At 38.2% G+C, this 16,675-nt stretch overlaps 1 protein-coding gene across 2 annotated transcripts in view; it reads left to right on the top strand.

Moving 5' to 3' along the window:
* The window catches only part of LOC134804040 (tyrosine-protein kinase Abl), a 78,063-nt gene extending 62,996 nt beyond the window's left edge, over positions 1-15,067 (top strand). The window contains exons 13-18 of one of the 2 annotated variants that reach the window (XM_063776918.1): positions 8,754-8,893; positions 9,630-10,710; positions 11,356-11,528; positions 11,952-12,100; positions 13,376-13,480; positions 14,404-15,067. In XM_063776918.1, the coding sequence (XP_063632988.1) occupies positions 8,754-8,893; positions 9,630-10,710; positions 11,356-11,528; positions 11,952-12,100; positions 13,376-13,480; positions 14,404-14,407 (1,652 nt within the window). In that variant the 3' untranslated portion in view covers positions 14,408-15,067. The remainder of the gene's footprint in view (positions 1-8,753; positions 8,894-9,629; positions 10,711-11,355; positions 11,529-11,951; positions 12,101-13,375; positions 13,481-14,403) is intronic. The other variant, XM_063776919.1, reaches the window with a different exon arrangement.
* Positions 15,068-16,675: the final 1,608 nt, after the last annotated feature.

The raw sequence follows: 16,675 nt of genomic DNA, 5'->3' as shown, positions 1-16,675 counted from the left end.
TTATCTGTGTAAACTTGTCAAAAAAATGTTTAAGGCATAGTATTGTACAAGTTACTCTATGGTTTAGGATGTGTGCTAGAGCTGCACTCTGGTGGCAGAACATTGCAGTAATACTCCCTTTTTTAAACATAAAATGTAAATTAGCTTCGATTTACCATTTCGTCCTTTGATTCGATATTATAAATTATCAATTTATCACTGAAATGTGCCTTCGTAACATATTTGTGACGTACAGTCCAAGTGATGTTAAAAAATCCTTTTTTTTATTTGACTTTAGAATATTCCCTTGATGGTGAAATACTTTCATAACTTAAAGGATTTTAAACAGCTGATACTGTATAATGATTTATTTATTCACAACGATTGCTTGTATGTACACTCCAGAGCAATGAAAACGGGTCACTTTTACATTAACTCAATACAAAGCTGCTCGTTTTCATTCCTCTTAAGTGCATATTTGGCTGTGTTCATCGGTTCAAGTCGTCTCTTTCCCTTTAAATATGTAAAAGTGAGAGAGACTGCTATAAACGTGGCAATTATGTCACGGTTTAATTTTAATGTGAATCGTTCGTTTCTTACTTCCATTTTGTTTTGTCAAAATTACTCTCCGCTTCCGCGATTGGCTTCTGTGTATATGTTACTTTAGATTTTTGTTAAATCCTCCCATAAACATTTATTTCACAATATTATATTATCTTCCCTTTAAATTTGATTGCCTATTGAGTGAAAAATTTGACGATGTATATTATTATATAATATTGAGCATTTATTTTGTGCTAAAAAAAATTTTTAATGAAACTATTCAAATATTGAGTATTTTCTGCTCATAATCAGTAGTACAAGTTTTCTAACAAAGAAAAAACTTTGTTATTTTCATAATAGTTACCCTATTCGCAAAATACTCGTGTCATTTTACTGTCATGTCTAAGATTTGTGCCTATTTATTGACTTTCGGATGCAAACTTTGTAGGATTCTTCCATATACTTAGGTCATACTGAAAATTCCTGGACTGGCCACTTAGAAAAAATAAGTCCAGTAAGAATCCAGAAACTTTCAGTATGGCCCACGTATTATCAAAATAGTCAAATAAGAATGAAATAAAAACAAATAGGCTGTTATAATTCAATGTTTTGTGCAACTGCAATTTTACCGGGCTAAGAAACAATTTACTTTGAAATAAAACCACATGACATTACAAAAATATAAATTAAGGGCCAATTATAAATTAACAATAAATGCGCAATTTTATATATTTATTTATTTATTAGAGATAAATTACAATTACATAATATTTTGATCCAAAAGCATCGTTAAACCAGAATGGTTTGTCTCGATTATAGTGCAGTCGACGTCAAAGATATGTTTACATTTTTCGCCTTATTACAAAGGAGTAAGGTGCAAAAGTGTAAACATATCTTTGACGTCGACTGTACATATGGTGCTACTTTACCGCCCATGTCACGTCAGTATGGCAAAAATTTAAAGGGCCATATTACTGTAAAACGTAAAATACACGTGCGAACAGGTAATTCGCAACTCGTGTCGATTTAAAACACTCTCTTCGATCGTGTTTCAATTTATCGCCACTCGTTGCGTATTCCCTACTTTTCGCACTCGTATCGTAATGTAGTATTATGAAATGGCTAGTTTATGGGACGGTTTGCGTCGTATTCGGCTAGTTAACGAATGCTACGATGCTTGTTCTTTTAATATTATATTATATTTTTCAAATGTGACGGACAGACCGACATTTTGATGTGCTTAAGAGGATACGGGAGCTGAGATTAATATATTTTAGGTGAATATATCCGTCTCACTAACGGAAGCGGCTCCTAAAACTAGTGCGATAAAGACAAGGCGTAAAATCCTGCGTAAAAATCTCAAAAAACGAGTTTTCGTACTCGACTGTTTCCTCCACCGATCTAAATGGTAATGAAATTACCTGTGTCGGACTGTTTTGATTTTTAGGCTAATTGATGTCAGTTTTGAACACCATGCTTCTCTTTGCGGCCTAGTAAATTAGGCCGTTATTGCGAATATTTGAAGTGCTCTAGCGCCTTAAGAAACAAAAATATCATGAAAAGCAAAACAGTCCGACACAGATATTAATAAGCTGCCCCGCGGGCATAATCTGTGTGGAAAAAATAATTGCTCTAGCATCAAAAACCACGGAGGAAACAGTCAAATACGTTTGTATGGAGAAATTACCACTCCTGTTGCCTCTCAAACGGATTTTTGGAAGGAAATGAAGTTTTTAGAGCTTTTACACATCACAATACGGACATGTTATTTATAATAAAATAAATGTAAGTATTGATAAATGATATTATATGCATCCATTATTACCCGACTGCGAAATGGTTTGATAAATGATTATGATTTGATTAACGTAACCGAGTATTTTTTGTTAGTTAGTTAATACGTCGTTTTAAAAAAAGATAAAAAATAGGGTCACTGTGGTAGCTAATACAGGCAGACCCACTGTGACTCTCTTACATTGGCTAATTGTAAACTTAGTAACTTACTTAAATGTTAATTAAAAAAACAAATAGTTATACGCTAAGTTATTGTCGCTACATAAAAGAAAATACAATACAATACTCTACGAGTACATTGCACACCTTACACACTTAACAAAAGGAACATAACAAAATATGCAAAAGAAATAAATAATTCTATTGCATCTTGTAATATTTCTGTCCACACAAAGGACAGCCACATTTAAAGGAAACTTTATCAAACACAGATTGAAAACATAAAAAATATAGACTTTTAAAACATAGTAAAATAGTGATGCACTAAGGGCGAATTATTATTTTGATTTTCATAAAATTTGTTAAGGTTAAGACACCCATGCTAGCGCGTCTCACGAGCATCGGCGTCTAGACAGCGCTATGGAAAATGGCGTCTGCGCAGTTGCGTCAACGTTGCGTCAACGTTGCGTCGAGCAGCAGCCATACGGCCCAATTCGAACTTTAAGATACGTCAATTAATAGATCTATCGAATCACGCTATCGAATGATGTTTACACTAGGGGTTCAGTCTTTGATCCACAATAACATGACCGCGTCTTGAATATTATCTAGTTTCTAACTTTCGCAATCGGGTGTATTTGTATGTATTACTTGTTAAATAGTATGTTTGTTTGTTTGTTTGCCCGCCCTCAGGTGTATAGCGATAGGGTCACATTTGTAAGTATACGCGGCATCGCGTAGCATATATCTATATGTAACTATATACGAAGCCCTTATAATTAGAACAATGTTACAGTGCCGTTTAAGTGGTGTGCGGATTGAAACGTATTCATTATGCCGTACACGGCGGGATGAAGTTGACAACACGACACACAAAATTTAAGAAAATTCAACCTTACAGTAATTCTATTTTGAGTTCAAATTTCTTCACTTTTATATCTCGAGTTATCAACATGTTCCCGCCGTGTACCTTGTATACTCGTTTGTTGCAAAAGTGAGCCTAAATTAGATGAATTTCTGGCATTCATTCCATAATATCATATTTTTTTTACTACTTACATAAGAGTCGTTACTTTACTACTTACAAAAGTCAAACACATTAACTTTTGTCAAACACATTATTCATTCGTACATGGGTTTTCGCCATCATATATATCGAAGCGGCCGAGTTGCTCAAAAATATCTAAACACGCATTCTAGTACCTTGAAAATAGAGGCTTGTTCAGATATTTGTGAGCACCTTGGCCGTTCCGATATATCTGAGGGCGACTGTATAAGGGTAATTTTTTTAAAAGTTGTACAACTACACTTTTTTTTTGGGAAATTTTATGTTATTTCTACTCAGAATCATGAGCTCTTTCGATCCTAATAGGAGAGAAAAAGTGTCCCAAGATTTTTATTTTCATTCCGTTACCATTTCATTGACTCCATACAACGGTAACGGAATGGAATGAACGAAAAATTTATGGTAATTTTAGGACGATTTTTCTACTCCTATTAGGATCGAAAAAGCTCGTGATTCTGAGTAAAAATAACAAAAATTCTCAAATTTGAATAAAAAATGTAATATACTGTCACCACACGGGATTATTATGCCATTTGGGGTCCTTGCTTAATTGGAAATTCTATAGCGTAAGTATTGAACAACCAATTTAGCTCGAACCCTAAATGACGCAACAATCGCGGAGCGTGATAGTACAAATTTAAAAAAAGTTATTTGTTTAAATTATGACTTTTATTTGGAGCTAAATATTCTTCTAAGGAGAGAAATGAAATATACTTGGTCAAGCAAATCATGTCAGCAGACAACGGCGGTAAATTTGAAAATTAAATTAGCAACACTGTGTTCGAATAATTCCACAATCGCGTGTTATCTGTGTTTTAATCTGTGGAATGTGGAGAATCAAATGACAGCCATTTTGTTTGTTTACATTCCAAATCATTGCTATTTCAAGAGAAATTTGTGTTGTCACCATTAAATACCAAATATATGGGAGACCGAGCTTTGCTCGGAAAACATATAAAAACTCAAAAAAGCGTGTTTTCCCAGAGATAAGACCTAGCTAGATCGATTTATCGCCCCCGAAAACCCCCATATAGCAAATTTCATCGAAATCGTTAAGAGCCGTTTCCAAGATTCCTGAAATATATAAATATATATATAAATAAATAAACAAGAATTGCTCGTTTAAAGGTATAATATATATTAAATAAGATTGCATGAACTTAAGTAAAGTCAAGGTGCCTACAATGTACAATCATGCTCGTTGATCGTAAATATTTGTAAAATTTGAGGTTATGATAATTACATGTTTTGGTTCGATGTACATGGCTGCTTTTCTTAGCGCAATACTGCTCTTTCAGTGTTGCCCTACTTTGCTGTACATTGCTACTGACATACTTTGCTTGACAGACTATATCTCTACTACCTACGCTCAAGCTATTGCCATATAGGTACTGTAATGCCATGAGTATTCCGAAGGTTTTATGCAATAGAATACCGCAGAAGATTCTGTTGCCAACATATATATAAAGTAAAACAGCTATGATTTTAGATCTCATTAAATTAGTATAGTTCGTTATTTTTAGCATTAGAAAAATCCTACGCGATCTTGACGTGTCTTTTAAATGAAAAACGCTTTTTAAAAATCAGTAACTATTACTTATGAAAGCAAAAGAATGTAAATAATCGTTTATGATTCGTAATTGTTACATATTTGCCGTGATTTATTATTCTAAAGTGTTTTTCAATAAAAAGACACGTCAAGATTGTTTAACTTTTTTCTAATGCTAAAAAATGAACTATAGTGATTATCTTTTGTGACAAACGAGTATGAGTGTTTTTTTTTTTAATCTTAGACTAAAGTAGTGTGCCATGTCTCAGAAAGCTAAATTAACGTAAAAACGGTGCAATATTTTAATCAAGATGAATAAAAAATATACAAGCTTTTATTCGATGCTCCGCTTGTGCCGAAGTTACTATAGTGTCCGCAAAACCAACTGGCGACTGAGGTTATAATGCCATCTCTTTCACTCTTGCTTAGTCTTGACAAGGGTAAAGGAGGTAGCATTATGACCTCAGACGCCAAGTGGCGTTGCGGTGAGTATAATCTATTTTCTTATATGATTAGTAATCTTATCTATTCTCTGTTCCACAATTACTTTTGTTAAAAATATAAAAATAACTTAAAGGTAATAATTATAAAATATTGTTTCGGTAAATGGTGATTGAAAAAATAATTGTATAAGGATTGGTCTGACTCCTAAATGAACTACCAATAGTTTTCTGATACAGTGCCTTGTGAATGCTGCCTGTTTATGCATTTATCAAGTATTTTTTATACTTATTAACCCTTATGGAAAGCGCCTGTACGTTTAGGGCCACCCTACACTAGCGTCGGTCTAGTCAGCGCTATGGAAAATGGCGTCGCTGCGCAGTTGCGCCAACGTTGGGCCGACGCTCGGGAGGCGCTAGTGTGGCGCCCTAATGACTTTCCCTTAACTTTTGGGCATTATTTTCTAACATGGCTTTCATAATGTTGAAAAGTACTACCTATATATATATCCGTTGGATTTAGAAACTTTAGAAAGATGTTTTTGTTCATCGAATCGCGGGTGCTATGAAATTTATATATAATTTGAAATTATAAAGAATTAAAATCATAAAAATCTGAGTAACAAAATAAGAAATGTAAAAGTTAGCATTTTCTACTTTGTAACTGATAGTTATGTTTTTAGATTACATATTTTTTAATAATGTTTTCATCACACTAGCTCAGTAAATGTGGAATTGCACGCAGGTTTAGCGGGAGTTATAGAAAAAGCGTTCTCCCTAAGAAGTTTCTAGTGCCATAATTAACAGTTGTTTGTCTTTATACTTAATTTTTGTATCGCAAGTGTGATGAAAAACATTGTGTGTAACTCGGGGCCCTCGAGGCGTAATAATATTGCAAACTCGAGCCTATAAATCGCTCCGGCAAGCCGTCGCGATTTAACTTACTCTCGTTTGCAATATTCAACTTACGCCCCATGTTGCACAATGTACTATTTCTTATGTGACTTTATTTTTGTTGGTAACAAAGCAGGAAACACTAAGTACAGACTACAGATGTATTGCATAATTGTTTTCCATCGTATTTTCTCGGTAACGTTCGTATTTGTCATGCTACTTCAGTCAACGTCAGTACTTTTTGTACCGAGACTGACTGAAATAGCAAGACACGTTCGTACGTTTCCGTGAAAATACGATGGAAAATAATTATGCAATACATCTGTAGCATACATAACACAATTTTTTGAAGTATTATGAGTGATTGGATTCTGAGGTATCCGCGATACGATAATTAATAATATGTTAAATTACATGTTTTATTTAATAGATTATACTTATTGAACAAAATATAAAACGAGGGATAAACTTGCATTATGTGGTAGTAGTAGGTACAATAATTATGTCATCCTAATTAATCATTATCATTTTCTTGGCCTGAGAAACAATTGAGCTTCACTTTACATATGTTATCCTTGTTTTTATATTATAGTTAAAAAAAATTTGATTGTCCAACCGTCCTGTCGTCGTGGTCGTGGTACAGTCGCGATCAGATATATCAGAGCGGCCGAGGTGCTCAAAAATATCTGAACACACAAGCTAACGCCTTGACAATAGAGGCGTGTTCAGATAGTTGTGAGCACCTTGGCCGCTCCGATATATCTGTTGGCGACTGTACATACAAATGGGGTTGGCGACTGTCAAAGGTTTGCATAGATGGCGCCAGCGTAGGTTTCCCCTGTCTCGCGGTTTGTTCTATGAGATTTTGCTTAAAAGGGTAGCATCCAGGCAATAAAAAAAAAGAATTCTATGAATTGACAGGTAAACGTATGCTGGCCGTCTGTAACATACCGTACATACTTCGACCGGCCAACCCTATTGGTACAGAATCAGGATTAGCGGGTAGTAAATTGGTAAATTGAAATGTTCTTTTATGTCGGAAATATAAACAAAACTTAAATTAATATAACTAGTGAGACTAAAATGCTTATTAATTTTGCAGTTTGGCCCATTATTCGATTTTAGTTTTTAATCGTGTGATGCGTTTTTACGTAGCTTAAGTGAATTACTTGTTTTAGGTAAACATATTCCTAAATAGTGTTGTGAAAACAACGTGTAACGTGTGTAAATATGTGTTGAGTTATTGTAAATCTTTCAAAGTCCTTTACGTAGAACAAAAATAAATTAACTGATCTAGGGCTATGGAGGAGTTACAATAATAAATGTTTTAGGACCTTTTAAAACTACTATTAACTAACTATTGTTTAATAATTCCCTAACAAATGCATATACATATTTTGTTTTTCTGTTTTGAATTTCACGGGCCTATAAATCCCGTTCTTTTGATTGCGTGGGGATACAGATCCAACACGTAGAGGCCCTTTGAAGAGCTTTAATGTCATGTATTATTATTATGTCGTAAATATACAGGGTGGAAAATAAGTCGGGCCTTGGAGGGAAACTACCTTAAATCCTTAAGTTGGCTCATTTTACTTAAAGGAGATATTCCTTTATTTTTAAAAAGAAAAAAACTTCATTCAAAGATTTTTCTTTTTCTCTTCAATTTTGCTTGTCTAAAAATATTTTTGAGTACTAAATATTCGATATTATGGATATTTTGTACGACAGACGAGTGTAAGACCTAATGTTTCTTGGAGAAATGTTATCATTAACATTAACTGTATCGACTAGTAAAAAAAATAGCGAGTGTTTATTTTTTTGAAGTTTTACTTGGTTCGATTCCCGGTCGAGACACGCGAATTAAAAAAAAATCTTTGAATGCAGTTTTGTTTCTTTAAAAAAATAAAGGAATGTCTCCTTTAAGTAAAATGAGTCAACTTAAGGATTTAAGGTAGTTTGGGATCCAGGGCTCGACATATCATTCCACACTGTATATCGATTTAGTAAAGACGTTTTACATTTTATAAAGGAAGTCATAGATTAAAAGTTTGGAGGACTTTCCTTCGGCTCGTGCGATAGTCTATGGCATTCTTTATTTAGACAGCCAGCCAGTAACTACGTAAACAAAATATTTGAAAATGTGCATTTTACTTACGTAGTTACATCGCTGCTTAAATGTGAAATAATTTGATCTGTATATATTTTTTTTAACCCAAATTTAACTTAGTATAGATTCCACTTCCCTTAAACAAATTGGCGTGAAGTTTTCTAAAAAAAATCCGTATAAGCTTCTTGTAGGACATAATTTCAGTAAACGTGTTGTGTTCAGGGGGGGCGCGGGCTCGGGAGGCGTCCTCCGAGGGGTCTCTCGCGGAAGCGACCCCCGACACGGATGAGAGCGGAGGCGCGGCGGCGGGGGGCGAGCACAGGCATCGCGCCAAGCGCCGGCATAACCAGCCAGAGCAGAAGGTGAGTATGCTGTGTGTTAAATATGGGCTCTTTTCTTGGTAAAGGACATGGACGAGACCGATGAGGCTTAGCATTGCTCGGTATCGTCTTGGGTCGTCCCATTCGTTTTTCGTCATGTTCTTAAATTAGTCCTATTCTGCTTTCGTCACTCATTCTACATTGAAAGCCACCGACGATTGTGACGAATGTAGAATGAGTGACGAAAGCAGAATAGGACTAATTAAAGAACTTGACGAAAAACGAATGGGACCACCCAAGACGATACCCATTGCTCAATAAGTTTATGCCGAAGATAAATGGGATTTGTTTAGGACGTTGGGCTTTTGTTTCCATTATACAAGTTAGGTATTGTTAAATAAGTAGTTCTACTTCTCACTATCCAGTATTGAAGCGATTTTCGTATTTTTTGCTGCTGTTGTCTTATACATACATACATATACTCCTAAGTCCCGATGTCCTTTTAAAAGGACAAAATTAAACCGAATCTTGAACTAAATATAATAGAATAAAAGAAAGTTCCAATTTCAAAACTGCAAAAATGAGGTTCTTAATACTCTGGGAATTAGAAAGCTACATTTATGGATACCACTCACTACAAAAGTTTGTTGTGAAAGTCAGTAATGAATAATATTACCCATAGTTTGGGATCTCTCTGTATAACAAATATATTCTTTTGTTTACTTGATTTTTATATATCACCTCACACAAATATTAATAAAATGCATTAACCTTCCAGCAAGGCGTCCAAGTAGCGGCCCTAGAGGTCCAGAACGTGAAGCGGGCCATCAACCGCTACGGGACCCTGCCCAAGGGCGCTCGCATCGGCGCCTACCTCGAGTCCCTACGGCAGTCGGGAGGCGCCGCGTCCGTCACCCGAGAGCCCGAGGAGGCCCGATCCTTGTCCCCTCGCACCCGAGCCCAGCCACACATGATCCGCTCCAACTCCTCCGGAGGAGTCACCGCTCCTGCTCCAGCGTCCCCACGCTCAAACAGAGCCCCTTTACGTTCCTTCAACAGCCCCGCGAAACCCCGCCCCCGTCTAGCAGAACTAGAATTCCCCCCACCCCCACCAGATCTCCCTCCACCTCCAGAAGAAACACAACTCCCACCACCCCCGCCACCCGACGCTGAAGACGACCAAGAAGAAGAAAAAAGCCACAAGCAAACCATGAAGGAAATGCTTGAGCTCAAACTAGTAGCTGAAATCAAAGAAAGAGCTGATAAAAAGAAACACAAACTCAAAGACTCACCGCCTCCTAACGATTTAGTCATGCAGACTTCCTTCGGGGATCCAGTGACTAGACTAGTCTCTGAGCTTTCTGAAAGCTTAAACATGGAAGCGTTAAAGAAATCTGATAAAAAAGAGCAACCCAAAGACAAAGAGACGGTATCCCCCATAGATCTCAAAGCGGGCTTAAGGAAAACCTCATACAACAACATCCAGAAGACTGATGAGAAGCCGACGGACTTCAAATCGCAACTCAAAAAGGTTGACAAGAAAGTCGCCGCAAAAGAGGAGGAATCGCGATCGATTATAGACTTTAAATCGCGCTTACGGAAAGTCGATAGTTCAACGCCGGCTACGAATGGAACGAAAAATTCTCCCGACCAGGATTCTAAAAAGAGTGATGAACGTAAGTCAGACTCTGGGTCTTTGGAGACAGAAGAAGAGGATAAAAGAAGGAGCACAGGGAGCATTAGTAGCTTGAAGAAATTGTGGGAGAATAAGGAGTCGGATGAGAGATTGAGTCCAAAGTTGAAGCTGAGAGGAGATGACAGTGAGGAGACTTCGCCTGAAGAACGCAGCAGCCATATAGGTAAGATAGTGCTTCTTTTCATTATGCTTCTGACCCGAGTAAATAATGAAGACAATGAAATAAAACCCCTACGTTTAGTGACGTCGTCCTTGTGACCATTTTCCAGGCCGCACCAATCTACCAAGTTTTACCAAAAAATCCAAATATGTTCCAATTAATCCAGCATTGATGATTCATTCGAAGACAAGTCACAGTTCCTGAAAGTCAAATATAATTTGAACCTTAAATCGGATTATAATATTTTAGACTTTCGCGTTTTGAACACATATTAACTCACATTTATAGACGGGTCTAACACCAGTGAAACCTGTGTCGAAACGTCGGTAAATCAAGGTAATTGAATAAAATTCGCGTTAGACCCGTCTATAAATGTGAGTTAAATCGGATTGCTAAGGTATAATTATATTGGCGATAAATCGCACTTGCATAGTACTTGCGTAGTTAAAATAATCTTCAATGTGTTTTATTTTTACTTATCTGAGATATATATTCTATAATACTCAGTTCTTACTGAGACCTCTTATTTGGCTCTAACTAAACTTTTAATGAAATTGCACGTATTTATGGAGATTAATCTTGGTCTGTACTTCCTTGTCAATACTGTTTTTACTTTGCTTTTGCTTAATACACTATGAATGTATACAGGCAGGAGCGGTAGCGTGTGCAAAAGGGACGAGAAGCCAGCAGTCCCCAGCAAGCCGGCGGTAAAGTGCCGCCCCCTAAAGGGGGGGATATACGCCACCCCCATCAGCAGCGAGGAGGCTGAGGAGGACGCGCTCGCCAGGCTTCGGTCGTCCTTGGAGAGCTGTACTAATGATGTGAGTAGCGGATACTGCGTACCGCCCACACCGAATGTACGTGGGCCATACCATACTGATAGTTTCTGGATTTTGATACATGTGACGACTTATTTTTTCTAAGTGGCCAGTCCAGGAATTTTCAGTATGCCCAAAGTACTACATAAAGTACATGAAGTAGTCATTATGTAGATTGTAGTACACGAAGTAATTATTATGGAATTCATGTAGTACCATTAGAATGTACTAACATTCGGCAGTTACCTACTGTCATGTACGCGTCAGTTTCAGTTTAATGCTCCCAATGCTTGTCAGCAGTCTCTTAACCCCAAAAAGATCCAAAAATTACGTGAAGTTTTTTTAAATACATACCATAAAACCATTATTAAAAGTAACTCACGCGGCCGTAACCATGGCAACACACAAACCTTTTCATGTCCCCAGGTCCGCCGCGGCTGCACGGGCGGCGGGCGGGGCTCCCTCTGGCGGCTAACGACGTCCGAGCGGCTCGCGAGCCTCGGGGCGGCGTGCACCGCGGCCGCGGTCGCTGCCCCGCCGCAGCTGCGGGTGCAACTGCGCGCCGCCGCCGCCAGGTGAGACAGCAGTACAGTAGACGGAGACGGCAAGAGCTCCCTGACCTGACCTGGCCTCGGAGTCGCCGCCGCCAGGTGAGACAGCAGTACAGTAGACGGAGACGGCACGGGCTCCCTGACCTGACCTGGCCTCGGGGTCGCCGCCGCCAGGTGAGACAGCAGTACAGTAGACGGAGACGGCACGGGCGGCTCCCTGACCACGTGCCTCGGGGCCGCCGCTGCGGGTGCGACTGCCGCCAGGTCAGACGACACAACATCGTAGCATTTTTCAAAAAAGATTTTCTCTTTTTGGACGTTCGAATAAAATTATACCCCATTTTATTTGCTATTAAACTGGTAAGACCGTATCCTTTAGTTTACTTATGTGAAGGCCCTTCCATACAAAACACAAAGAACTTCAGTAAAAAATATAAAACTTAACTTTGTAAATGAAAAATTGAAAGAAACAAAGCAAATACGACTCTGTTCTTATTGAAACTTAATAAGTACTATGAGAAGAACTTTAGGTTATCGAAGGATACGAATTATTATTTTATATTTTGCAATAGGGAATATTAGGCAAAGCTCTGCGTAGGTGGCACCTTTATGGCACATACAGTAAACAAACCACATTGACACATCACACGTCACGTCAATCACATGGCCTACTGCGAAACAAGAAAATCGAAATTTCGTTATCTAATCTCTCTATCACTCTTGCATATTCGAGCGATAAAGAGGCAGATAACTAAATTTCGATTTTCTCGTTTACCGGTAGGCCCTTGTTAACAACCCGCCTTGATGCATCAATGTCATATTTTATTGTCTGTGAAAACTTGTCAAAAAACGGTTTAAGGCACAGTATGTATAAGTTAGTCTATGAATTTACTGAGTCGGTAGTGCTGCACTCTGGCGGCAGAACATTGCAGTAATATCCCCTATTGTGTACAGTCGCCATCAGATATATCGGAGCGGCCAAGGTGTTCACAATATCTGAACACGCGGTCTAACGCCCTGACAATAGAGGCGTGTTCCGATATTTGTGAGCACCTTGGCCGCTCCGATATATCTGATGGCGACTGTACTACATGTTTAGATTGGAGAGCAAAGTGCGTGCCCTAGCGATGAACGAACTTAAGCACCACAAGTTCCATGGGCCATACGGGACTACGCGTTTTCTTATGTTGTAGTATTTTCTACGCTTTCAGATTTCTACGCTTTTGTAGCTTTATTTGACGTTCATAAGCGCATTGTAATATGCCTACTCGAATAATAAACTATCTGTATCCTTACCAGATTGGAGAGTGAGGCGCGAGCCCTAGCGTCGCCCGCGCCGCCGGCGCATCACCTCGCTGAGGGTGTCGAGAAAGCCCTCCGGGAGCTCCACGATATCGTTACTAGGTAAACCAACAATCATTATACGAATACGGGTTTTAAGCAGAAAACTTGTGGTCCTTTTCGGCACCCGGCGTGAAACGTATGTGGAAAAAAACACATGTAAACACAAGCCAGTTGCGAACATCGACAATCGAAGTTTCTAAATTCCTCGCTGATACATTGTATAATCCGGCTATAAAGCGTAAGCATGTACTTATGTATAGTTCGTAGGTTTCTAATAGAGCCCGAGCTAATCCTATTGTCTATTGTTAAGTAAAATCGCTCGTCCCACGTGCCACAACCACCCGCATAAAAAGTACAGTACTTCGGTTACTGAGTGTCGGCGAGTCGAACACTACAGAACCAGTCTAAAATGTGCCATCGAGACACACGTAACAAAGGCGTGTTATCGGAGAGCGCACCTACACTGGTTTTTTGAGCGTTGGACCAGCCCGCGCTCAGGTGCCAAATAGAATAATTAAGACCCTTTTTAGGGTTCCGTACCCAAAGGGTAAAAACGGGACCCTATTACTAAGACTCCGCTGTCCGTCCGTCCGTCCGTCTGTCTGTCACCAGGCTGTATTTCACGAACCGTGATAGCTAGACAGTTGAAATTTTCACAGATGATGTATTTCTGTTGCCGCTGTAACAACAAATACTAAAAACAGAATAAAATAAAGATTTAAGTGGGGCTCCCATACAACAAACGTGAGTTTTGACCGAAGTTAAGCAACGTCGGGCGGGGTCAGTACTTGGATGGGTGACCGTTTTTTTCTTTGCCGTTTTTGCATTATGGTACGGAGCCCTTCGTGCGCGAGTCCGACTCGCCCTTGCCCGGTTTTTTACAGGTAAGTAGCACGTGCGGTTTTACTTAACAATAGACAATAGGATTAGCGTCGGGCTCTATTACAAAGCTACGAACTATACGCACATATTTTTTGCCCCAGGTAAACAGCCTACGCTACGCTTCGCCTTGGAAACCTCGAGCACTGAGATTTAACCCTAACTGTAAATTATGCTAATTCAGACTATACAGATATAGTGTGATACTATATGAGAACTATTCCAACTATTTATATACATCAGTACATTACCTTATTGAATATTTAACCTTATGAACGCCATGTGACTAAGTGTTTGATACCATTAAAAATACACTCAGATTTGAAATTTGTGTTGGTAAGAATAAGTCTTTTGTGACTAAAAAAGAATTCTACTCAGTTTAAGAGTTAGTGAAGTAGTAAGAGTGCTTTAGTAATATTTATGAGATGCGAAAATTAGACCCAATTATGGGGAAGGCCACTGCCAAAATGACGCGGCCAATGATAGTTCCTAAATAAAGCAAAGTTATTTTTTCAAAAATAACTAAATGTTTCGTCCCGGATTGATCCGAAATGGGAATCCACATTTATTGTTTACCTATACATCCCACCCTTCCCCATTATGAAAATTATATTATCCCCGTTTCAAATTTTGTTGGAAAAAAATGGAGTTTCCTAAAATTGACTCTAACAAATCTCACCTCACTTAGCTACATACACTGATACTCTATTACAACGAGTTGAGTCTTAAAGAGGACTCAAAAGACTCGATTCTACCAACACTAAATATCAGGGATGTTGCGGATGCAGATTTTTTGACATCGCGGATGCGGATGCGGATATTTAAAGTCTCACATCTGCGGATGCGGATGTCAAGATTTGGTACTTTAAAAACGCCAAATATTATATATATTATACATTTTTAGTCATTTTTATTAAAAAAAAACGAAACGTTTAGTATTTGAGCAAGAATATAGGTGCGTTTTATTTAATAAACAGTAAGTTGGCCGACTTTTCGGGATCTAATTAGACGAATTCGTTATATATAATGACGAAATTACCTAGCTCTTACGCTGCCGCTCAGACGTTCCTGTTACCGACTTGGTCGACATCCGCATCCGCATGAGCTCCGCATCGATTTTATGCGGATGTTGAAAGTAATGCGGATGTTCCGCGGATGCGGATGCGAATTTTCGCGACATCCCTGCTAAATATTTTATATAGGTGCTTTAATAGTGGTGTAATGGTATCATGGTATCTATCATATGGTACTTATACAGCGGCGTGAAAAAGGTACTACAAATTTTGTACAGGAATGTTTTGTGTTATACTTATTTAAATTTTGGCCTGTCTTCATTTTGATCTCAAATAAAAAAAATACAAGGAAAACATTTGACTTAACCTCTTAGGGCCCACCATGCAAAAAAAAATCCTTTGTATTTTGAACTCAATAGTGAAAGAAATATGGTTGAATTTCTATTGTTTTGAAATCGAACTCTTTCGTTCCAATTGAAAATGGTTTAAATTACATTGAAGTAATTAGTACTACAGGTAGGACCGTGGGCCTTACGGATTTAATGTGTCATAATTGAACTATTGTGACTTGTGACGCATTTTGTGTCATTGCGTACAAGTATGAGTGGAAGTTGTGTTATTTTATATAAAAATACAGGTATTATTTAAGGAGCAGTATTCCTTCACTGAAAAAAGTATTTGTATCTTTGTTATATTTATTTTTATTATTGTGTAAAACAAAACATTTCTACAGACGCATTCCTACGGTTGTCGAGCGTAGAGACTGTAACTTCGACCTTTCCATTCTGTCGACGTTGTGACAATAGCAATAAGGTTGCCTTTCCTCTGAGGCGGAGACGAGAGGAGCCGTGCGGAAATCAACCAATAGCATTGGTGGCATAGACTAAGAATCCTCTAGACCGAGTTTAGAGCAATTATTTCATGCAACCGATGATGCCAAAAATGCGGGGGTGCGCGGGAGGAGGTGAGCGAAGTCCCGTGCCGTGATTGGTCCGTTCAAAGACACGGACGTCACACAAAGACACTTTCGACTCGAACATGGAGTAAAATTACCGTATGCGTGGCAGAGGGGGTAGCGCAACTATGCTAAGTCTGGAGGATGTTTTGTCTGTAATTGGTGGTAATCCAGCACCTCATCTCAGCTTTTTTTTTGTCAAGATTTCAATAAAATTTGAAGTTCCATGAATTGAATTTCGCCGTAACTCCAAACAATCTCTGCGTTACAAAAACGTAGGTACGGTATTTTCGTAACTCATTGTATAATATCAATACATGTTTACTGGATCAAATTGGAATTTCGTATTCATTTCGTCCAGAATGAAGAGCTTTACAAACCAGCCAAGTTTTGTCCAAATCTAACGAA

This window comes from Cydia splendana, chromosome Z, assembly GCF_910591565.1.
Source record: "Cydia splendana chromosome Z, ilCydSple1.2, whole genome shotgun sequence".
NCBI classification, from domain to species: Eukaryota; Metazoa; Arthropoda; class Insecta; order Lepidoptera; family Tortricidae; genus Cydia; species Cydia splendana.
The sequence above is the reverse complement of the archived record's forward strand: the minus strand, read 5'-3'. Positions and strand labels throughout refer to the sequence as shown.